Source organism: Patiria miniata, unplaced genomic scaffold (assembly GCF_015706575.1).
Source record: "Patiria miniata isolate m_02_andy unplaced genomic scaffold, ASM1570657v1 HiC_scaffold_8, whole genome shotgun sequence".
In the NCBI taxonomy this organism is placed as follows: domain Eukaryota; kingdom Metazoa; phylum Echinodermata; class Asteroidea; order Valvatida; family Asterinidae; genus Patiria; species Patiria miniata.
In genome coordinates this window covers 1,903,034-1,927,541 of record NW_024037075.1, presented here as the reverse complement: position 1 = coordinate 1,927,541, position 24,508 = coordinate 1,903,034, and the positions used below count along the sequence as shown (strand labels likewise).

Genomic DNA, 24,508 nt, shown 5'->3' with positions numbered 1-24,508 from the left:
ACACCTTGGGGTATGTAACGAAATTAATGGTTACAATAATAATTCGTTATGCTGTATTGTAGTCAAATAACCCTTATTGGTGAAATAATGACATTTTCAATGTTTTATCTCTTTCTTTAAACTGTTCAAAATGGCCATTAATGTTGTTTTTGTTTCCAATTTATTTGATAAACATCCCTATTTTGAAATGAAACAATCTTGATGGCAGGTTGGCAATCTGGATCCCAGTATTCCCTCATGAGATATCAACGTTCTTGTATTTTGTTATCAGACTGGTTGATTCAAGCTCGCTGCTAGGCTGCGTGCATGCGTCCGACACATGACACGATTCCGGATTTTCCGATGCAATCAGCCAATCACGTAATAAAGACATTAAATTTTAGGGCCGGAAATAAGACTCAAGAGGTACTAGTACTGGGTAGGCCGTATTCCCAGCTGAGCTCCCACTCAAGTAAGTGGACTACATCATCGTTTGTGTAGTAGTAGTAGTGTTTATGATTTAACTTCCGTAAATTTTTGGATAGGCCTAAATTAATTAAGCTAATTAAATTCGCAGTGCCAGTGGCTATCGTTACGGCAGCCGTAACACATTTCCCATTTTCTATCGTTACGCAGCTCAGTACTGCAATTTTTAGAAAAACATGAGAAGAAAATATAAAAATTAAAATTAGAAAAAAAAAGTGAATTTGAAAATGACATTCAGACTTTATTTCCCTTTTTAAAAAAATCCTCCAAAGCCTCAGGCTCAGGTTAGAAAAGGAAAAAAATTCGAGTGCAAAACTGAGATTCGAACCCGCAACCTCGCGGTGCAAAATGCTACCCTCTATCGACTGAGCTGTAGCACTGCTCGCTAGAACGTGGGGAAACAAATAATTATATACCTGCGTGTGTATCAAAAAAGTAAAGTTGAGGGCGCTAAACAACGGCTGCCCTAACGGTAGCCACTTCGAATTAAATTATCTTGACCTAGACTAGAGCATAGGGCAAGTCAGTGCACCTTGCTCTATGGTCAGTGCATGGAGGTAGTCCGAGTAGTAACTTGGACCCAACTTATCGCCTTTTTAACATTCGGACATATATACCTATTTCAAAATTGTTTGCAGCCATTGATTTTCAAACTGTAAAATCTCTTCTTTTTTTTCAATTTCATTGAAGCAGATTGAAAGTGATGATCTTTCATTTCATTCGGGATTGAATCTGGCAAGTCACTGTCATGGCTGTCAACATCCCCGAAGTAATGGAAGAGAACGAAACGCCGACGTTCATCCACCAAGACCCCACCTGGCAACCCAATAAGAAAGCGCGCATCCAAGACGGAGTGATAAGCAGCAGCGAGACGGACGACACGCTACTCATGCGGCACCGGCACGCGCTGGGCATGCTGGCCGTCATGCAGACCATGCACCAGCGACGGGAACTCTGCGACGTGACGTTGATGGTCCAGGACCATCCCATCCCTGCCCACCGTTTGGTCCTAGCGGCCTGCAGCCCCTACTTCAACGCCATGTTCACCAGCGAGCTCAAAGAATGCAACGAGAAGACGGTCACGCTGCGAGACATGGACCACGTGGCGATCCAAGAAATCGTCAATTTCGCCTACTCAGCCAAGGTCAACGTCACGGAGGAGAACGTTCAGTCCGTGCTGAAAGCTGCCTGCGTCTTACAAATTGAACAAGTGATTAGCCTCTGCTGCGAGTTTCTCAAGACCCAGATGCACCCGTCCAACTGTCTTGGCATCAAGAGTTTCGCCGAGCGACACGGGTGCTTTGAGCTTCAGCAGGCGGCAGACACCTTCGCACAGCAGAACTTCTGCCAAGTCGTGCAGCAGGACGAATTCCTGCATCTCTCTGTCGAAGACCTGGTCGATTTGATAAGGCGGGACGCCCTCAATGTCCCCAAGGAGGAAGACGTCTACGAGAGCGTAATGCGATACCTCAACCAGAATCGCGAGGAGCGCTGCAAGCGCGTCGGGGAGATCTTCGAGCACGTCCGTCTACCCCTTCTGTCCTGGGAGTTCCTCCACAGCCGCGTCAAGGAGGACAACGTCGTAACGAAAGACGAGAAATGCAAGGGTTTTTTCGACGAGGCGAGGCGGTACCATGCCAGTCAGTTCTACCCGGGACTGCACTGGGAAGTCAGTATTCGAACATTACCGAGGCATTCGTTCAGTCGCTCCATTTACATTTATGTGGTTGGTAAGTTGAAAATACCGGTACATGTACATGTATATTAACTGTGTCAAAAATTTACTTTGATGTCTTGATACAAACTTGATTATTATTTAATGTTTTTACCATAGCTGACACCTACCACATGTAAAACTGTACACATTTATGTTTCACAAAAAAGGGATGTTAAATACTTTACAGTATTTTTACATTTTGACATTTGGGAAAGCTGCTTTTAGGCAGGTCAACTTTCTTAAGTCCATATTAACCAGAGGTCGATAGTAAAACTATTTCACAGCTTTCTGCTAAAAAGGCTCACAAATAATATCATACCTTGTGTTTGGAGACTGTATTTTCATTGGTTGACAACGGCCACATGTCCAATGCAACAATAGTTGACCTCAAATAAAATGCGCGTTGTGGAAACATGTAGAGCCTTCTTGCGCGCTTTCTACTGAAAAACCGCAACGGCTTAGTCTCATGTCCAGCAGGAAAGCCTGCAGTTATCAAAGGTTACACTGCAGTGATTTAATTTAGTTCTTGTTAAGTAAGTTACAACTTATATACAAGCCTTTATCTTTTTGACTTATTGGCACGATATAACAAAACAGTTATTGACTGCTGCGATGTGGGATATGTCGTTTTTAACCTCTTGGGGCAGGGGGCATACCGGCAAGATTACCATATGCGAAGTTCACTAATTTTCCTCTGTATTGACTAACAAGCCCCCAGATAGCAATTTCATGTCATCAAAGTCAATTTGAGCAGTGAGAAAATACAAGCATTTTCTTAGAAAACACTTCGAATTTTTCAGTCCACTCTCATAGGGTTTGTACACAGAGTGTTGAGTGAACTTCGTATATATGGAAATCTTTCCCAAACATGTACACCTTTCCTGTTTTTTCCCTCGTTTTTCATTTTCATCTTTTATAAACGGTTGTTAAATGCAAAGCTTATTTGAAAACTAGTGAAGCATAAGTAACACTACCACAGTGACAGTGCAAAAGTATAAACCTTCAAAGGATTTGCAAGGCTTTTTATTTGAAAAGAAAATTTCAATGGGCGCAGCATGCTTTCATTTCCATTCATTGTACATGTATGTTTATCATACACCTCTTACATGTATATCATGTACTGGTACATTAGTGTGCGCTAGATACAAACATGTACATGTACATGTAGACTGTACCAACAAGTTATATCTGCGTTATCACTTGGTGACCAGATGCAATCTTGAATTCACAATAATGCAATATCATTGATTTCTATTTCTACTAAAATATCACGTGCACTCATGCACATGTACAATTTCCATACGGTATCACCTGCATATACCCTGATAAATATTTGAGTGCTTATATACATGTGTGATAAACATATATTCATATGTGTATGGGAGTAAACAGGGTTTAACAATATACAACATGTACAGTGCACATGTACATGTACATGAACCATGATACATGTATATTATTAGAAAATAGAAACATGTAATTGTACTAGCAAATTTCTTTAAAACTTAAAAAAAAAAATTGTTGAGACATTCATTCGAGGAATAAAAGTTATGCAGAAATTTTTCTCTCTTTGTCAGACTTCTACATATATACATCCCACTTGATGTTTAGTTCATGAATGTGAAATGATCAATGAAGTTTGGACATTGGTTTGCTTTTTTTGCTTTAATACAGAATTGTTTTTCACATCAGGAAACTTCATTTTTATGTATTTGTGAAAGGGGAATATTTGGTTGATACATGTAACTGAACAATTTCTCTTTTTCTCTCTATTTTTCGGTAAAGGGGGTGAAATGAACCCAGGTCGGGCCACTACAGGCGCAGCGGAGCGCTACACCCCAGCCCTGAACTGTTGGACCTCCATCGCCCCCATGAACTCCCCCCGGCGCGGTGTGGGTACCGTCATGCTGGACAAGATCCTGTATGCAGTCGGCGGCGCGGACAACACCGCCCTGGACGCAGTCGAATGCTTTGATCCCCCCGTAGGGGCGTGGCGTTACCTGGCCCCCCTCCAGGAGCCGCGCAGCAGCGTGGCTGTCGCGGCCTCCGGGGGGAACGTGTACGCGTTCGGCGGCTACAACGGGATGACCAGTTCCAGAACGGTGGAACGGTACGATCCCAACACCAACGAGTGGAAATACACGCCAGGTACTGAAATTGTGATTGTTTTTTCCCCAGTTTTTCTTGTCCAAGAAATGGCCAGTCCTCTCTGCAGTTTGCACATCAAAGACGCGCTCACAATTTGCTTGTGAATTAGACTTGTGTCAGTCTCACTTTGGCCCATAAGTTTACAATTTAGGATTATCCCGTAATGCCAATGAATAGGCTAAATCTGTCTCATTGTGTAAGCCACATGCATGAAAGGACCACGAGCGAATAGCCAGTCTGAAACCAACATTTTGTCACCCTCAGGCTTGAAATATAATGTGGTTTTTTTTTGGGGGGGAGGGGGGTGCTCAACTATACTCGCTTGCTCATTTATTAAAATCATTAACTCCTCTAAAAATGTACTGTCAGTAAGGTGGAAAAAAAATTGATTTCGAAGTTTTGTTACCATTTAGATGTTGCCATAGAATTAATGGTTTTACCCTTCAAATGTACATGTACATTCAGTAACACATGCATGCGTGTATTTTATGAGAGCCAATCATCCTCTTTGTCTACACGTTTGAGCAGATGCAAGCAAATTCTGGATAATTTTGTGGACATTGAACTTTCGTTTTGTGAAAACCTACCAATGTACATGTAGGCCTATAGATGTACACTGTTGGGGCAGTATGCCAGTTTTTGTTAGCACACACGCATCCTGTTCACAGAGACTTTGTTTACATTGCACACATGGGCGCATCCTTTTGAAAATATTTGTTATTCTTCAGTCTATCTCACATGTTGTTTGCTAATTGGCAAACCGGAAAGAGATCTTTAGTAAGGAAAATTGCCTTGAAATTGCAATAATGGTAATTTGTAAAGTCTCAACTGTGAAACTGCCAATTCAGCCTAGTAGTGACCTCAGACCTACATGTACGTAGGTTGTTTATTCAATTCAAGCTGCATTGAGTTATGCAATTGATGACATGTACATATATTTAAAACATTTATCTAATTATCATTATAAACTTCATCTTTTATACACAAATACATTTGCCTAAGACATCCATTCTTATTGGTTAAGAGCCCGTCACGTGGGTGGTTTTAAACGGACGATAAAACACCGGCTGGCTGGTTTTAAACATTTTTCCGGTAGGCCTATCACATGAAATTTGGACTCCTATGAAATCTGGTCCCTTTTACCCAAAATTATTGGTTGAACGTTCACAATCTTCACTTGGGTATGCGCAATACTACCATTCAGTCTGTATTTTGAGAGTCCTATTTTCACACTACTTTGGCACAGCTGCATGCTGCGCCACATCGCGCCGTGTGCGCCACATCGCGCCGTACGCGCCACATCGCGCCGTGCGCGCCACATCGTGCCGTACGCGCCACACGCTCGCCAATCTTCATATGTGATGCGATCAAGCTAAATGAGTCGTTTGGCTACCCCGGTTAAAAAAATTTTTTATTACAGATTTGAAAAGAGCACGATCTCAGCATAACTGCTGTGAAAACCGTTTGCTGATACCATCTTTAGTTCAAAAATTATGGAAGTCGGAACACCAAGAGATGTGATGGAGTGATGTGATGAAGTGGCCCTATTTTGGCCTGTATCTCCTAATGAAAATTCCCGACAAACGACTCATTTACATGTAGCTTGATCGCATCACATATAAGTTGCAGTGTAAAATTGCCCATTATACAAAGTGGGACTGTTGGTACGGAACTGACCTGGCCTGCTACGTCTGTTGACCTTTCAGCCTTGAGTAGACTGTGGGAAAGCACACAGTCCTTTTACAGAAATGGATGGAGTGATTTGTTCAAAGTTTCTTTCAAGAGACTGTTTGGTTATTCTTTCAAGGTCACTGTAAGCAAAACTCTCCTGTTGCAACAAAGGACGTCGATGTCCAAATTTCTTTGTGATGGGCAGTAATTAGTTTTGTGAGGAATCTTTTGATCCTTAAAATCGCTAACGATGTGCTGTGCAGGAACCCAATGGCATATTCTTTGAAAAGTTTCAAGGGCAACATGCCTGATGTAAATTAATATCAATTAATAGAGGCTGGTTTTGCCAAAACTTCCTGAAGGACTTTGAAGCATCTCGGACTAGGATGGTTAGGGTGTAGTCTATTAAACAACAATCGTATTCCACAGTTCTCAATACATGTATTAGTATCGGTCCGAAGAAGATTTGTTTTGGCACCAATTTATTTATATATTTTTTTGTCTTTTTCCACAAACAAGAGCCAGAGCATTGCAATTATATTTGTTTCCAAAAGATAGTACACATGTATATTTCCTCTCGCGATGAAATCTCTTTTCCTCACCATAAAAAAATGAATGACATTTTGAAAATTGTTCACCATTTGTCTCTATATTTAGATATGACATCACCACGTAGCATGGCGGCGGCTGTTGCCCATGGTACCAACATCTATGTCATTGGTGGATACGATGGGTCGTCTGATCTGAGCAGTGTAGAATGCTTCTCGCCAATGGTAAGATCACAAGATTCTGTGGACTGTTGTGTGTTTACGGTCGAAAAGCTTCACCCCAACCCCCCATAGGCATGATTACCTTGAACTTTCCTGTATGCCCTGGCATCCCCTTCTGTATAGAAACATGAGTGGCATTTTTTTTTTAAACCCAAAGTTGAAATCAAGTTCCATGTAAAGTTGCGATGTTGTGGTTTTAGAAAATTGATTGGTGTCCTCCATAATTTGCCTTGGTGCCCTCGATCATTTGCCTTGGTGCAATTTCCCATTCCTTGGTGCTCTTTGGTAAAAAAAAATTGAGGAGGTGCAGCAATAGAGGGCGCTGTTGGAGCTACCGCGGAACATTTTGGGGAAAAAAAGGTTGACGCGCATGATTAAAATCGACGCGCGCGCTGACCAGAGACCGACTTAATTTTTTTTTGGCCTAACTTAGATACTCGGTCAGTCAGTGACTCAGTCAGTGAGTGACTCAGACAGTCAGAGCTTTGGTCCGGCCAGCATATGCAAGCTCCCAAAAGATGCTCAGTCTCAAACTGTGAACATCCAAGATAATGCAATTAAGTAAACAAATAATAACTTTGATTGTTGATACAGGTCAAGAAATGGCGGGCGGTCTCTCCAATGCACACGGCCCGATCCATGGTGGCTGCTACGTCATTCAAGGAGAGAATCTATGTTGCTGGTGGATGCCACTGCAGTGTCAGGTAGCCTCAGCTATGTGTTATACACTTAATAGGCTTGCACTTTAGTAAACATATTTTTAATATAAATGTAACCTAAGCCAAGAAATGAGACATAAGTTGTCAGAACTACCGTAACTTTGAGCCCTGAAACAATTTTTGCACCTTGGGAAAATCCAGACAGCAGGGAGGAATTTAAGGTAAAGGTAAAGATCCCATAGCCATTACTGGCCGTAGGGGCAGTGGGATGTTAGTGGTCCACTGTGTCTTGGGCGCGGCATATGAGTGGCGGTGCCCAGTCCTCTCCTCTCGCCGTCTTACCTTCCCTGAACGAATCAGGTACCCATTTTACTGTTGGGTCGTCAGAGAGAGTTTTCCAGTTTTTGGTCCGAATGGGATTCGAACCGCCAACCTTCCGCTCCGGAGCTCCACGCTCTTACTGCTCAGCTACGAGGCCCCTCCCCTAAGAGGAATTTAAAATCATTGCAAAGTTCAGAATTTAAACGGAGACACAGGGTATTGAAATTAAAGTAAGGCTTGTTAGAATGAGATGCCCTTGATGTAGAATGTTCTTCAGCTAAAAAATGGGTGAAATTTGTGTGTTTTCTTTTCCAGCTTGGCAAGCGTGGAGGTCTACAACAGGGCCACAGACGCCTGGATCCTAGTCCAGCCGATGAACCACCCCAGAAGCGGAGTGGGCCTGGCCGCCATCAACCAGCGGCTTTACGCCCTCGGAGGTTACGACGGCAGCGAGTACCTCAGCTCCGTAGAAGTCTACGAGAAGGAGAAAGACGAGTGGACAGTTGTAAGCAACATGGAGGCCCCCCGCCGCCGTTTTGGATGCTGCTCTTAACATCAGGTAGTATTAAGGTTCTAGATTACAGGTTCTAGGTTCTAGAACCGTATACACAATTGTTGGAAATTCTGTGAAATCCAACATCAAGTAATATTTAGGTTCTAGAATGAGACAGACAGTCAGCATTATGGCAGCCTCCACCACTTGTTTGGCTGCTGTTCTCAACTTCTAAGATTAAGGTTCTAGAACCGTGTGGACACTTCTAGAACCAAATAGACAGTGATGAGCAGAATGACAGCAATACATGCAATATGGTTTGGGTGCTGTTTTTAACCCCATCGAATAGAATTGAGGATCTAGAACCAAAATATACAATTGTGAGCAATATGGAGTCTCCTCCCTAGTCACTGGTTTCATTTCTATTCTTACAGTAGGAGTTAGGTTCCAGAAACTTAGGATGGCCCTGAGAAAGTTAGAAGGTCCCTGGTTCATTTTAAGTGTTGTAGTGGTTAGTTTCCAGAACCAAACAGACAGTGATGAGTAATGTGGGAGCCTCTGGCATTGGTTTTTGGGCTGTTCTTAAAAGCAGGTAGGATTTAGGTTCTGGAACTGAACAGACAAATGTGAGCAATATGGAGCCCCTCCCACCACCTGTTTTGGTTCTATTCTTAATGTCAGCATTGCCAGATGGGATTTAGGTTCTAGAACCTAATAATGGTTGCGCTGAATTTAGAAGCGCCTGACACCAGTTTGGGTTCTGCTCTTAACTTCAGATAGGATTTAGGTTCTAGAACATAATGGAAAGTTGTCAGCAATATAGAGGCTCCCCCCGAGCTGGTGGAACTCTGAATTTCTGGAAAGATATGGGTTCTAGAACCAGTTGACCAAAAAAATATTTTCAAAATCTAGGGTCCAATTTTTCAAGTTGCTTAGCATACAACATTGCCATTGAGGTAGCTAAGAACATGTCAGTTGTAAAAAAAAAAAATATGGATGAGAGGGGCGCATTCCAAAACCACAGCATGTCTCCATTCCACCCTCTTGTAGCAGAGCATTTGGTTATTAAAAAATTTGAGAGGAGATTTTTCTGCTTTTACACATTTTAAAAGTTGTCATGTAATTTGTACTACATGTGTATTTTAGGTCTGTCCAGTTTGAAGCAGTTGAGACTGCTCATTTCTGTTTTAAAGTTGGAACAAAAGAAATGTTGGCTGCACATAATTTTTTTTTTTTTTTTAAATTTCTGTCGGTAGTGAGATGGTAATTTTTTGTCATTCACGGCTCACTGCCAGTGCGATACATGAGGTTAAAATGAGGATTTATGGAAAACTGAAAACGGAAAAGTTTTCTTCAGTTTCCATCCTACCAAAGAGAAGGGTTGACTATATACGGTCCTTCATTAATAAGCAAAAAATAATGAAAAAAAAAAATACTTCACCGAAGAAAAGAAGGCACACGTAAAATTTGGCCTGAATCCAATATTGACTGAAAACAGTCAGTGTGCCTTGTTTTTGGCCTGTGAAATTTAAAAAAAAAATGTTTAAAGAATTGTGAAGAAAACTTATTAAGTGCTGCAACATTTGAGATCATGTGCCGATTTTTCAAATTGTACACTGCTGCATTGATAGACCAAATATAATGTTTCTTTTTGATTAATAGAGAGATTATAAAAGATCTACATTTATGAAATTTTAAATATGTAAAACGAATCTTTAGGATATTTTTTGACATCGATTTCTCGGTCTAAACCTTGCTTTTTCTACATTAATATCTTTGTTTTCCTCGTTCAGTACTTCCATTTGTTACCTCTGCCAAGGTTATGCTTTCACCGTCGTCGGTTTCCCTTTTAACAAGATAACTCAGAAAGTTATGGACGGATTTTCATGAAACTGTTTTTAGGGGTGGTCCTTGGTACAAGTACAAATCGATGAAATTTTGGAAGTGATCCGGATCTGCATCTGGATGCAGGATTTTTTTAAAAGGACTTTCACCCATCATATGGAAAAGTTTCACCTGTTAAAGGGAATATACATCATTTGCTTTTGCTGTAATTTTCAGAAATGGTTGGAATTGGGGGGTTGGAAATATAAAGCAAATATAGTTACACTGACTTTTTGGAGGTTTTGGGTTCGAAAATGCTATAAAAACCAAGAAAAACGATCATTTTCCTGTAGTCTGGTTCCCTGACTCCATATAAGAAGAAACAGAGCAGTTTACATACATTAGGGAATTGTAAGGTTAGGGAACCAGTCTAGCTGGCTCGTACCCGTTCATAGGTTTGTAATCGATTGTAAACAAGTGCGATGGTCAATTGGGGCCAGTATTTGAAAAAAAGCCAGTTGTTTCCAACGCTGATCGGCCGATCAGCGTTGGAAATTGATACAAAAATAACACTTTTCTTGAAAATGACAGTATACCAGGTGCCATAATTTTACAGGATGCTTTAGACTGTCATTTACCAACATCCTATTAAGGTATTTCGCAAAAACTTGGTAGTTTTATTTTTCGATGTTTGCAAATGTTGTATATTCCCTTTAAACCAGCTTCATGGGCATGGCACTGACCCGGTGACCCTGTACAATGTATGCCTTATCACCCACCTAATCTAACCACACAGGTCAATGGAATAGACCATTTTATACAATGGGGGAGTGGAAAGGTAGACCAACACAGAACTTATAAACTACAAAATGTTTGAGTTTAAGGATTGTTTTAGAAACCACATGTATGCATTGGTGCGGTGTTTAATGGCGGGAAATTGTTTAGCCTTGGCGGAGGTGTGCGCTCTCCGAGTGCTATATGTAAATACATTTGCACAAAGCTTGAATGTTCTCTGCTGCAATAATAAATGTTTAGAATTCATTTTTCTGTACCCTTAATGTAAATTTACAAATTCTGATGTTCTATATATATATTTCTGTTGTTTCTACCACAAAACATGTATTTAATGTAACCATGGTAACCTTTCATTTTGTACTTGCACATTGTATATATTATGTATACCTGAAATTGTACCGAGGACTACTAATAATCTAGGTATAATTAGCTAACCAAACCAACTTTTGTATTTAAGAAGATTAATGTGAATAGGAATTATGTTCAGAGTTCACATTTAGGTACATACAAAGTACGCATTTTTGTAAGTAGCTGTGCCGCAAGATATCAGTTGTCTATAATATGTATCATCTTTTCACAGAGAAATTTATGTTGTTAAACCCTTACTAACTTGTAATCATTCAACATACAGCTGCATATTCTATTTAACACTGAAATTTCTGAATGGTGCACACTATGGGCTCCATGCACATTATATACTCCTCCAATGGCCAGAAAAGGAGAGTTGGGGGTGACCTAGACTGGTTCCCGGTCCATCCACTGGAATTTTAAATGATCCAAAGTTATTAGGGGCGGGGGATTAGTGTGGGGGACCAGTTAAATTTGAACGTATTCACGCACCGACAATGCCTGACGCTCACGCGCGAAGACGCTATGGCGTAGCTTTGTGCACATTAAAGTTAAACGTACTTTACGCTGAAACCAGTACAGTTTGCACAGGCGGTGTCCCATCCAAGGGGCTCTCAAAGTGGTAAAAACGCGCCCTCTTTTGTTGGCGCGCAGAGCTCAAAGCAGTGCCCTGAATTGGTATTGGACTGCGCATGGTTCAACAAGAATGTGCCAGACCCAGACCCTACACGATTTTCTTCAAAGTTAAACATGTTACAATCTTATCCAGCGAATATGCAGTATCACATTACATATTATTATAAGCAAAATGGAAAATAACGATATAAATTCATTACTTGCTATGGCTGTATCGAATTAGGGTACAGGAAGTTTCCCACCCAGGGCTTACTATTGCAAACGAGGTTAAAAAAATAAAGTAACTCCTGGGGATGAGTTTCAGGAAATGGGCTGTTGGTGCACTCAAGTGTTATGCCGCCCTCTTTTGGCAGGATGGGGTCACTTCAAGTGTATACACGTGTATTTAACAAAAAAATCCCGCCTGGTGACCGCTACGTACACAAAGGCCATGTCAGTTATGGAGCAAGCATTGTTCGATTTGTTGTTTCAGTTAACTGCCCAATTGGTCAAGAAAAATATTGAGGCGTTCTGGCATTTCTAATACTTGAGCCCAGATTCGTGTGTATGTATACATTGTATTCGTTGCAGGTGGTTGAATTATGTGATGTACACAAATGTACATGCACAGTCGAGTCTCGTTAATACAACTCGTTCGGACCTAGCCAAATTGTTTGTTATATCAGAATTTTGTATTAAGAGGAACATCAGTCCCATTCATTGTGCACATAAATGCACAGTCGGGACTAAGGCTTTATGTTTGTTATAACCAGAAGCTTGTATTAACAGAGTTTGTACTAACGAGAGTCGACTGTACTTGTACTGTCGAAACCTTTATAACAAGATCCTTGGGACTTTACGAATTACCTTGTTGTAACAGGTACCTTGTATTAACAGTAACGGAAGACAAAGACTTGGGACCTAAAATTTTGCTTGTTATAAGCAGTACCTTGTATTAACAGCGCTCTTCTTATCAGGGTTCGACTGTAGTTGGTTTGACTTTCATTGGAGCTATGTGTAATATATTTGAAACCTTTTTGTACTATACATGAATATTCTTGAAACTTGTAACAATTGTAGAACTGTAAGTTAGTCTTTTATTTCTCAACGAGGTAAATAGCAGCTAAGACTTTTATATGCAGAACAGTGCAAATCTGACAAAAATGTTGTCGGGTTGTATTTCGGGCTGAAATAAATGTCATATTTTTTTTCATGTACTAGTTTCTAAGACAGGTATATTTGGTTTGAATGTTACACTTGACAGCACTTGAAATGTATATAATTACGCCACCGGGACAATTTATTTTTTTTAATAACTTTTAAGATTTAAATGTACAAAATGCAAATGTGCAACTGAAATTCGGAAGGGTGAAATTATGTAGAATTGTTTGAATTTTCAGTGTATGTACAAATAGGGAATGAATATATGAATGGTTTCAGTAAACACCGTGAAGCCGTGAAAACTCTTTCAGAAAACACTGCACAAGTTTGAATAATAATTATTAAAGTCATACCAGTAGCTCTGCTTTTCTTTAAAACTGCCGCTTTGGTATTTCTTGTGGTTTGTGTATTATCTACGCAGGCTTTCAAGTATTCCAACTTTTACTACTTTTTGCTAATTTTTTTTTTAACGAAATCTCATTGAATATTTTTCATAACAGTGTTACACACTGTCATCTGTATTAAAATCACACAACTGAGGGTTTGGGCGCAGGAGTACTGCAACTGTACTTCCAAGAGCTTAGTTGAGGATGGACCACGAGTGTTGCGAGTACAGAACATGTCAAATGAGGCTGATGATGCCGGTGAGTGTGCCATGAGCGAGTATCAACGAAAACATTAGTACTCCTGAAAGCCCGCTAAAGTCCTATCCTTTTTTTCATTTTGTCCTCCAAAATCTGACTTTTGTCCTGGTTTCTTTCTTTTTTTCTGTTTTGAGTATTTTTATCCATTGTTATCCTACTACTTTTATTTTTTTTAACAGGTTCTGCTTGAAAGCCTGTGTACATGTACAATGTAAGACATTAATAACAATTGTCGCTCTCTTTTCTGCAGAATAAACAAATCTATGATAACATATTGTACAATTATCTCACTGAATAGCTCTCTTGTTTTAATGTCAGTACGTTTAAAGAATGCTTTCAAAAATCTCAATACACGTGATGTTATATAAAGTACATTGTAACGTCTTTTTTTTCCCCTGTGCATTGCGTACAGGGTGGTGCAAAAAGAAAGAAACCCAACTTGACAGCAATTTTCACCTAGTACTTGTTCAGCATATTTCAAAAAATCAATTTAATGGTATTGATATATTGATCTTTAAACAGCAACCAAAACAAAAACGATTGCAAATGCTTTGTCTCTGAGATATGGTAGTTTAAAAATGTCATGAGCCAAACCTGTTTGTCCACGGACGGCTTTATTCCATCCGCTTGACTATGAGCTCCGGAGCTTGATTTGAAGACAAAAAACACTATGTGGACAGTGATTTTTCGTTGACAAGCACATTTTCAGGGAAGATGCTGGAAATAAGAAAGTCTGAAATAATGTTCTCACTTGTCTATGGATTGATATGAACCCAAAGGAATCTATCCCTTGCCCCAAATGAAAAGGAGGCCCTGTGCACGGTTTAGTCGAAACGGGGGGGGGGGGGGGGGGGAATAAAGGGGTATATTTTTATATCTTCTGCGCGGGAAAAAAATAGCGCGACCTTTTTATATACGTTCGATTAATTTTGTTCATATGTGAACTTCCAATAACAATGCCGGATGACCTTGGCAATATAGCTGCATGTTTTTTTTTCCCACTCGGTCAAGTATAAAGCAAACTTTTGCCGATGGGTCACTCAATCTACAACACACTTGCCAAGGGCATGACAGGTATTGGGTGGACAGGACTTATATAGGGAAAATACATTGCTTCATGGCGTTTCCATAATCTTTCAGTCTGTAGAACTTGAAATTATTGGTGCCTTGCACGCGCTTTCACGTGTGAAGTATTTTGCCTTTGAATATTTGTTGCACCACAATACAAACAAGTGCCATTGTGGTCCGTTTCTATAGGTGCGGAACATTTTTGTACTGCAAGAACGTGCTATTATGTTGTGAACTTTCTACCAGCACATCGGCTGTACTTCAAAATGGATTTTGTTCTCATCAGGATCTTGATTTAGTTGATTGAAAAGTAATCCTGGATATAGAGAGTGCACGGCATTCAGTCTTTCTATTTCATTTGAGCACAAGGCCTATTTCAAGGCCACAACGACAGGTGAGAGTGACATAGCGGGTTTTTGTTGTTCAGAGATCATGGGTCACAGCATTCAGAACAAGAAGTTTTCGAGTCCCTTCGACGATTTCGAATGACTGTGCTTTGGGTGTGGATCGCAAAGTGTACTCTTTTGCCCGGGAGTTACTGTGCGTCTGTCTGAAAGTTGCATTACTTGGAGTCCAGTGTCCAGTTTTGAACTACAGGAGGACATGAAACATTATTTTGTTGCCCAGTATTTTAGTGAGGAACGGAGTAAAGTAGCTCGAATCGTGACCGCAGTGTGAAAGGGATCGAAAACAACCACCCTGCATGCCACTGACGACGGCATCTGTTCTACCTTACATTTGGCACCGTGTCAGTTACTAAACGTAACGGAGGAGTGCTTTCATTTTAAAGTCCGGAATTGCCGGCCACTTTAATGCTGAAACAGTTGCGATCGATGTACATGTATCTAAAATTAGCGGTACTTTAGAGGAAAAGCTAGAAAGCGTAGCAGTTTTGCTGCATGTTATTCAACTTGCATGAACCGCTCTTTTGAAATTTTGATGCTGGGAGATTATATCTCTTAATATCTGGAGACAAACAGGGATATAGATCGAAGCTTGGGAATAAATCGCAATGTCCCATCGGGACGAGAGGTACAACGGTCATCAGACCGCAGGCAGTAGTGGGAGGACCCACTACAGTACCCGGGACAGTCGAGTGGATCGTCGGCACTGGCAGTACAACGACCGGGGCATTTTAACACGAGGTAGAGTACAATTTAATTTTGTTTTTTTTCTGTTCAATGTACCAGTTCAGAATGTTACATGTATGATGTAGTTCTGTAAGATATTCGATATTCTCTCTTTAACTCCGAACCAGAATCTCAATTTCCTTCTATCATAACGTGAGGAGTGTGGCCCGGTACGTGGTTAGGATTCGTGACTCATGATCAGAGGGACAGGGGTTCGAATCCAGCTGCTAGTCGTGTGTTTTGTCCTTGGGCAAGCCACTTCACCCCACTTGCCGCTTTCCACCCAGGAGTATTAATGGGTACCGGCATTAGCTGGGGAGTAACCTGCGACGGACTAGCATCCCGTATAGAAATATTATCAGTGAGTCGTTTCATGCCACTGAAACCGGAGATAATTGCCGGCCTGATGGGCCACATTGACTCACGGTGTACTGTGACCATTAATTCCTTCCTCCATGGTGTGACAGACTTTAACTTTACTACTTTACTTAATTACCCTAGGACTTAATTTACTTATTCTCAAAGCACATGTCATTTAGTGTCTTCCCACGCACTGCCTCCTCAAAACGGAACTCCTTACCTGTACTTGATTTTAAAGATGATCTGTCCCACTTCATTGACGTTAACAGGCATACTTACACCTTAAGTGGCCCTCAGTATTATTAGGTCTATACAGCCTTGTAATTAATGATGGGGATTCTCATAAAAAAAAAAATCAAAGAACAAAACATCTTCCGTTACTAAGACTTCGTTCGTTCTTTTAATGTCTTTTTTAGCCTCATCAGTTTGTAGCCCAAACCTAACCGAAGAGTGTTTCTAATACAAAGTCTATACGGGATTAATGTCACGATCACAGCCGGGAGCCGGTGTAACGTGAATATCCGACTCCATGAAATATGGACTCATTGGTAGTATTGTGCATGCGTAAGTACGATAATATGCTAATTTTAGGATCATGTCGAGTGACCTGTGCACGTGCGAGGGATTGAATAGGGAATAGGGGTCCGATTTTCATGGGAGTCGGATTTTCACACGACACCGGCGCGCGTATAAATTATACGCTCAGTGATAGCGCCGGCCGGGCTGAGAAATCTTAACTGCCTTAGGCCTAGTGTTACTCTACCGTCTCGTCGAACTATACATGCACTTTTAGAAATATCTATTTTTGAATAAGTTCGATAATAAAAAAAATCTTTCCGAAACCCAATTAATGCACGCGACCGTGAAGTTGAGCAGCACTGGGCCACGATATACTTTTCTAGCTATGCTCACTGTCCAAATCTGAGCCATGCATTTATGATGTCATCATGTCATGGACGAATTATAATTGTGCATGTCACGTATGCAGCTCACGGCAGGCAGGTGCCAAAATGTAGCGCTTGCTATAAAATTCAAAGTCATCGGATGGGTGCACACCGGTATAAATAGGCCTAAACCCATCCACCGAGCGCGATACCCTCAAAATACTCTATATCAGAGAGTTCTGAGCTACAGCCATACAATTGGGGAATTAAAGAGATATGGCAATAAACCTCTGGCCCGGATTTGGGGCTTCCAAAGTGAGCATTTTGGATGCAATCGGGCTCGAAAGCTAAGTACAAGTGGCACTATTTGCCTTGTTGTGGAGGGATCCTTTTTTTTTTTCTCGAGATGGCTACTTTTCTGCTTCGGGGAAAATAGGGTTCGTCTTTGGGTGACTCGAAAAGTCAATAGTCAACACACCAAAAAAAGGAAAAGAAAATGGAAGATGACATGTTGATCATCATCATCCCCGAATACCTTAGAGAGTTCTGAGTATTTTTTGTTTTAAGTATGGGCATTTAGCACTGGTTTCCATGGGAATTTTAATACACTCCGCATTTTTTCCCCCAGTAGGTGGTTGTTTAAGGCATCATTACTTTTCATGATTAATTCATTAATTTAATTGGATCATTGCAAGAAAATTGGGTTCTCAGTCTGTTTTTCTTCGCCTTAATTAAACTTATCCCAAACGACAACGTTGGAGAAGAAAATAGTTGATAAAAAAAATGGGCATTCCTGGCCCAAGAGCATGATTTGGACCCGCGGTTGCCGGGGGTGGTCCGCCTCAAAATCAGCTCGACAACGACCGTTCTTTTAAAATGTTTTCGGGTAACTATTTGACAAAATGATAACATGCTGTTGAAGTCATTGATCTTTCCTCACAAATAAATATAACTTTCCCATCGAAAATACCAAATTATTCGTAATGTTGCTTCACCCGCCTGCGGAGGAAAACAAAATTCGCCGGAGAGACTGGAAACCAGTCTAAAATGACAATTGCAGCGCCCTCTATGGTCGTAACATGCACAACATGAATCACACAAAAACCCCGGTTCTCCGACCCCGCGAAGTTCAAGCTTGATTTATACATTATTCCATTAATCACAATGTATTATTTAAAGAGGTAAGCCTATCAGGCATTGCCTGATCTTGACATTTTAATTAATTACCCTCTCAAACTGCCACAACTCTCATCATGCTCATCGCATAATACAGTCAGTGTTAGACCCGTGAACGTGGCGTAGTTTACAAGCCACGTTCACGGGTCTAAGTCAGTGTAATAATGGGATTTTGTTTCCAGTCACTGGTCAGTCTACTCAGTCATGCATCATGCATCATGCGCGATGACCATGGAATCAGACCATTTTTACAATTTCGGACTTTATTTCCTTTAAAAAAAACCCAGAGGGCGCCACGAATCAGAAAAAAGTAACTAGGGCCTAATACTCTGCTATTAAAATTTAATGGTGGAGGCAATTTAAAATTATAAAAGAAGAATATTCTTAATTTTTTGGAATGAAAAAACAAAATACAAAAAGTTGATACAATGAATAAACGGACTTGGCCCAGCGATCTGCCCACCCCACAGGTGCTGCACAAATGATGCTGGCAATTTAATACCTTTTATAATTTAGGCCTACGCCTATACGCATCAAATGTAGAGGGCGCTGTTCAATCTAGCCGGCTAAATGTCCATTATCGCTTTTTATTGAAGTAGATTTCACTTAAATCCATATAGGCCTAGCTTCGGTGGATTTTTTTTAAAGGGAAATAAAGTCTGAGAAAATAAGCAGTTGATTGTCTTGTTCCAAGAGCCAAGTTCCTTGTCAAGTCAGGGAACCATACTAACATGACTAACATGACTAAACAATAGCTACATGTACATGTACTGCGTTTTTCTTTTGACAGACGTAGGAATTGCAGCACCATCACTTGCGTACAACCAGGATTGGCTAGATGACCCCAACGCAAGCAGACATAATGGAAGGTACGCGAAAATAGACAGTTTGTCTTGGTTAGTTCTGTTTGTATTACACTAATCCAGCGAAAACCATTTTCTAGGGTTCGCGTGGGTCAAGCTCGGGTAACTTAATTCGGGATCTGATGGACCAATAGAGTTGTGCATGCTCCTGGTCTTTAAGGACGTGTGCAGCATGCGCATGGGCATGGCGCCATCGCAGTAACAGCATCTTATTCTGGTCGCCGGATTCCGCTATAGGTGAAGTTAAAAGTGGCGCATTAGTGATGGCTACGGGTCTTGGTATGAGGGAAAGACTGCAGCAGTGTCCCCAGGCCATTTTCAGCTGCGGAGAGCAGTTCTAGAAGTAATCATGTCTCTCGGTTGGTTAGTAACAAATGTCAGCAAATGCCTTTGTTGGCAATCAATCACCTTGTCAATGTCATTCACCTTAGGCCCTCACAACAACAGGTGCTTCAGGTCTCCACAACTGACCAACTACCAATTTATTGCAGTCGTGGAAAATTGGGTCACGAGGTCACTCATTTCGCATTGGGGCTGGCACTGTACTGTACACAAGTTGGATGTTCCACATGCTATAAAACGCTTCATGCACCAACAAAATAATGGGAATCCTTTTCAATTGACAGTCACAACCACGTGAGTAGTTGTACGTTATACAAACAGACTGTTACATCATGTACATGACTTATAGGCTACAGCAGGTCTACAGTTCGGCCGCAGCTTCCGAGATCTTTTTGACCTCGTTTAGGTGGTTGTGATTTTATTTTGCCAACAAAATTTGGAATGTTTACAACTTCAATTTTGTTTCTCAATACCTAAACTACAGTCACTGACCATTAATCATTAGGGTTATTCATATTGGCATGGTGGCATCAAAGAACTGCATTCCCCCACCCCTACAATTAAATAAATAACAAATTTAAAAGGGCTGACATTAATCAGTTAACAAAAAAACTTCCAAGTTTACCTCCCGTAAACAGTGACGTATTTCCAACTAAGGCAGAAATCATATGAATGTATATTTTGGAAATGTCTTTTTTTTTTGGCCCCATATTTCAGCTATGAATTGTGGGATCGGGAGCCTATGTACTACTATGGTGGAGAGAGGCCGCGTTCGCGACCCAGGCAATCGCAAAAGAGGAACGCCGGCAGACACCGGCGTCCGGCGGTCAACAACAGACGCGTCAATGTAGTATACAACCCCAGTATAAGAAGGAGGGAAGACCACCGAGCCTCGATGCGTTCGTCTTCCGACCCCCAGCGTGATCAAGACGGGGACCCACCCGAAAAGGAGGGAGGGATCTACAAAAGTGTCGTAGATTTTGCAACGGATACCACGACGGCCCATGGCTTTCCGAACATGTTTAAGGCGACATCTACTATCGGGCGATTGATATGGGCCTTCATCTTCTTCACGGCTCTCGGCGTGTTCATCTGGCAGGCCAGTGTGTTGGTCAGAAGATATTTCATGTTTCCTGTTTCTGTTGAAGTGAGTATTTCTTTCAAATAACGCACATATCCGCATATTGTTTTTAAGGTGCTAGATCAGCATCAGACCGGGACCTGGAGAGCTCTGAAACGTGCAAAACAAAATCAGGCCAACTTTACTCAGTCTTTAGCCAGCAAATTTCTCCAAAAATTCCATTGGGCAAAGAAAAGGTCCTCAGTATTTCACCAACCAAGTTTGCAGACTCAGTTCAGTTTATAGAGGAGACATTTCTTGAATATTTTGCACATATTTTCAATATTTTCAAACCTAGCACACTAGATGAAGTTTTGGGAAACACTTTAATACCAGTCCTTGTTTTCATCAACAGGTTGAGATAATCACCAAGGCGGAGTTGGAGTTTCCTGCTGTGACCGTTTGCAACACCAACAAGGTCAGACGTTCGGCCCTCAAACAGTCAAAGTACAAAGAGGCACTGGTCATTGATGATGGAGAGACGCTGCCTTATTACGGTAGGTCAAAGGCTAATTTTGCCACCGCAATCGCGCGGACGTGTGCGTCATATTAACGCTTGCGTGCACCCATTCATGGATTTGCCCAATTACAAACCAACTACTAACGGAAATTTCCAAAAATGCATCACTTGACTCATCTTTGGAAATGCCCTCCTTTAATTGTTTTCTTCAAAGTGACAGCATGCCAGAATGAATAATTTTACAGGGAGTTTATTGCCATTACAATCTTTAATTAATTAACGCTAACCGCCCTGAATCCTCCAAAATCCTTTTTGCAAATTGGAGGAATTTGCAGGATTGAGGTTACATGGCAAAAGTGCGTTGCTGATTTCGGAGTACACACTGTGTCAAGGTCTTGGGCCAGACCTTGCGTTGTTTATGCTCAGCCGTGCATAAATTTAGTCCTTGATTATACTTGACATCCTCCGCACTGCTCCAGGATGTCACTGCCTCTGCCTCAGCCTATTGACAGTCATAGCCGGAGGATTTTGCAGGATTCAGGCAGTGGTCATCCCTCCATGGACCATATTCAAGAAATAACGGAGGAATTTGCAGGATTGAGGCTATATGCTATTTTTCCATGAGGCCAATTGGAGGATTTTGCAGGATTGAGGCTACATCCTAGCAAAAAGGCCTAGGGAGTTAGGGTTTTAAACCAAGTACGATTTTCAACAATAATTTGGTCAGTCACTTTTTGGATAGCTGCAAATTTGAACAGTTCTTGGCTACATTTATGGCAAAGTTATCCTTGATTTCTTTTTGATGGATTGTTTTGTAATCAAGGGCCATGCATTGTAGGGGACTTTGAATGCGGCTCCAACAATCTCTGCCTGAAACAGTTCCTGCGCTGTGACGGCATCAATCACTGCCGCGATTTCAGCGATGAATTTGGTTGTAGTTATGGTAAGTACGACCGCACTTTTAAAACCCTCTGCTGAGGGATTGCGCTTCTAAAAAGAAGACAGTTTTACAGTTTTGCTTGATATCGTCATTTCTCTGGTCAAAAGAATTCATATTTCACATTAAGGTCCTCAGTTTAAAAAAAATAATTTGGTGAAAGGCCTTAGCCTGGGTGGAAGTATTGACCCTGAAAATCATAGCCAAACCCTAGCCTCTAGACAAGAACCGCATGTTTGTGTAATAAAATCATAGTTTAAAAAAGTAAAAAAAAAAAGAAGAAGAAAAGAACACATGGAACATGCAAGCAGGCATGGCTGGACCTCGGTATAAGTGGCTTCTTATTTTATTAGCTAGACTTTTCTGTACTAAATTCATTTTTTGGTCCCTTTTTTTTTTGCCTTTTGAAACAGAGAAATGTGATTCCAACGAGTTTCAATGCGCCAATGGTAGTATTTTTGGGATCTGTATCAGTTCGACGTTGAAATGCGACCGCCAGCGAGACTGCTATGACGGAGATGATGAAACAGACTGCCGTGAGTGATGAAAACAACTTGACTTAGGCTAGACTTGAACCTCGGACCCCTCGATTGCCACACTATTTACTCTGCTGACCTGACAGATAGACATATTTTGACTGTCTCAATTTTTTTTCCATTCCTTGTTTTACAAATCAATCTTTTTTTCCAGGGTGTGCTTTAAGGAGACAGGCCACCGTGAGTGATAACAAAAAATGACTCAGGCTCGACTTGAACCTTGGACCCCTGGATTGCCACACTGTTGCATTTTTTTAAAATGCAAATCACCCATCAAGGCCAAAGGCCTCTCGAGGTGTGGGCTACAGAGGAGAGTTTGGAAGAACCAACCCCTCGCACTGAAACTAGACAAGATAATCTAATCTCTTCACAGTATGAATAGGGTTGGGATGGGTAACTGGTCTACTGCAATGCATTAATAATGCCTCCACCCATATTAGGCATAGAAGTGCCATAGCCCAGGCTGGGCTCGAACCCAGAACCGGCAGAATTACCCGCAGACCACGAATTCAACGCCCAAAACCACTAGGCCATGGCACTCCACAACTGACTTTGCAGTTGCTTGATTAGTCCCCCATCTATAATTCCTATTTTGAATAAATTTTTTTTGTGGGGCGCTGTGGTCCAATGGTTAGGGTGTTCGACTTGTGTGCCGTGGTGCATGGGTTCGAGTCCTGACCGTGGGAACATGGTGCTTGTGCTCTTGAGCAAGGCACTTTACCATTATTGCTTCGTCCTTCGGATGGGACGTAAAGCCGTAGGTCCCGTGTGTTGTGTAATGCACGTTAAAGAACCCAGTAACACTTTGTCGCTAAGAGAAGGGGTTTGCCCCGGTGTTTCTGTCAACTTGACCTTTACGGTGAAAGTAGGACTATTCTGCGCTTTACTTAGACGTGCTGTAGGTAGTTGAGTATGACGGCCAAGTAGCCGATCTCTCAGGCGTTCTCTCAGGCGGTCCCTCAGGCTCAGTGGCGGGTTAGATCATACCAGTATTTACGGCCATCTACAATTATAATATAATAACCAAAAACCTAAAGAGCATTTCGTCCAATAATTCAAACAAAGGCAAGGTTAATACAATAAATTGAAACAACTGCTGTTTCGGCATACATGTAGACCGTTCTTCGTTTCAATTTCACAACCATGGCAATTCATCTAAGGTCTACACGACATTCAGGATGTGGCCTTACGTGATTTACAATTCATTTCATGGATTGTCGACTTTGCACAATGAAATAAAATGAATGTCTAAATAAGTCTATAAATATTTTAAAATAACACTTACGGTTGTGGAGAGTGCAGTTTAATTGATGCCGGGCTGAGTGTTGCGATTTTGGTCACAATCGGACCGGGGACTGCTGGTCCGAAGATCTTACTTCGGCACTGTAATTTTGCCGATCGAGCTGACAAACTGGATTTTGTGGCTGATTTCCACAAAAATCAGAATCTTGGGTTTTCTATAACCTGCTGCATTCAGGTGTCTTCGGACGGTTGATACCGGTCACATTCACACACACTCAGACTAACACGGACTAATTTTGATGATGCTTTCTGATCTGACGCTACTATCGTTCTCCCCAAGGCTTTCTCCCTCTCTCTCATTCTCTCTCTCATTCTATGTACATTTACATACCAACCAATTAAGGGAATAATAGTACCACCAACCACAATGGTTGATGACAATGCTGGAGAATGCTAGAACATGTCCTATTACATCACATCGCTCCATGCATCGAATGCCAACGCCTTAAATCTCAGTGGTTATACGTTTTTAATGGCGCGGGAACTATAGTCGTTTCTTATTGGAGAAAAACTTTAGGACTCGACTATTTATGTGCGTAGGGTGATCTCATTACCGAGTAATGAGGTGCGCGAAAATAAAAAATATAAGAAAAGAATTTACGTTGTGACAGGCAGCAATATGCGCCGCAGCACCTAGCAAAAAAGGTGCTACATAATGGGTCTCATAAGTTCATATACTTCATTTACCTGTCTTTCGTT

General features: G+C 41.3%; 2 protein-coding genes and 1 long non-coding RNA gene across 8 annotated transcripts in view; 2 read left to right on the top strand and 1 right to left on the bottom strand.

Moving 5' to 3' along the window:
* Nucleotides 1-278: 278 nt before the first annotated feature.
* On the top strand, nt 279-9,901 carry LOC119719432 (kelch-like protein diablo). Of its 4 annotated transcripts, none has more exons than XM_038188889.1 (6): nt 279-360; nt 1,159-2,195; nt 3,968-4,330; nt 6,659-6,774; nt 7,366-7,475; nt 8,067-8,304. In XM_038188889.1, the coding sequence occupies exons 2-6, from the start codon at nt 1,214-1,216 to the stop codon at nt 8,302-8,304; spliced, it is 1,809 nt and encodes a 602-aa protein (XP_038044817.1). In that variant the 5' UTR covers nt 279-360; nt 1,159-1,213. The 4 variants fall into 4 exon arrangements, with proteins under 4 accessions (XP_038044817.1, XP_038044816.1, XP_038044815.1 ...); XM_038188888.1 differs by lacking the exon at nt 279-360 and adding an exon at nt 367-451; XM_038188887.1 differs by lacking the exon at nt 279-360 and adding an exon at nt 367-451 and having other exon boundaries at nt 1,156-2,195.
* A 5,666-nt stretch (nt 9,902-15,567) lies between these two features.
* Nucleotides 15,568-24,508, top strand: part of LOC119719240 — a 57,896-nt gene continuing 48,955 nt past the window's right edge. For 2 of the 3 annotated variants that reach the window (XR_005269889.1, XM_038188614.1), the window contains exons 1-6: nt 15,568-15,844; nt 19,040-19,118; nt 20,172-20,601; nt 20,930-21,071; nt 21,858-21,977; nt 22,385-22,507. Coding sequence is in view for 2 of the 3 variants with exons in the window: in XM_038188614.1 (XP_038044542.1) it covers nt 15,712-15,844; nt 19,040-19,118; nt 20,172-20,601; nt 20,930-21,071; nt 21,858-21,977; nt 22,385-22,507 (1,027 nt within the window). In the remaining variant the exon portion in view is untranslated. Of the gene's footprint in view, nt 15,845-18,137; nt 18,255-19,039; nt 19,119-20,171; nt 20,602-20,929; nt 21,072-21,857; nt 21,978-22,384; nt 22,508-24,508 lie in introns of those variants that run through there. The other variant, XM_038188615.1, reaches the window with a different exon arrangement.
* Nucleotides 23,368-24,401, bottom strand: LOC119719245. The gene is made up of 2 exons (XR_005269890.1): nt 23,793-24,401; nt 23,368-23,510 (listed from the first exon to the last, which is right to left on the bottom strand). It is a non-coding gene; the product is annotated as an uncharacterized LOC119719245 (long non-coding RNA).

Bases quoted from the DNA above. Each gene is read 5' to 3' on its own strand.
- LOC119719432 (XM_038188890.1), top strand. From the start codon at position 1,214: ATGGCTGTCAACATCCCCGAAGTAATGGAAGAGAACGAAACGCCGACG. The intron at 2,196-3,967 runs GTAAGTTGAAAA...TTTTCGGTAAAG, and splicing joins CATTTACATTTATGTGGTTG to GGGGTGAAATGAACCCAGGT. The intron at 6,775-7,365 runs GTAAGATCACAA...TTGTTGATACAG, and splicing joins TAGAATGCTTCTCGCCAATG to GTCAAGAAATGGCGGGCGGT.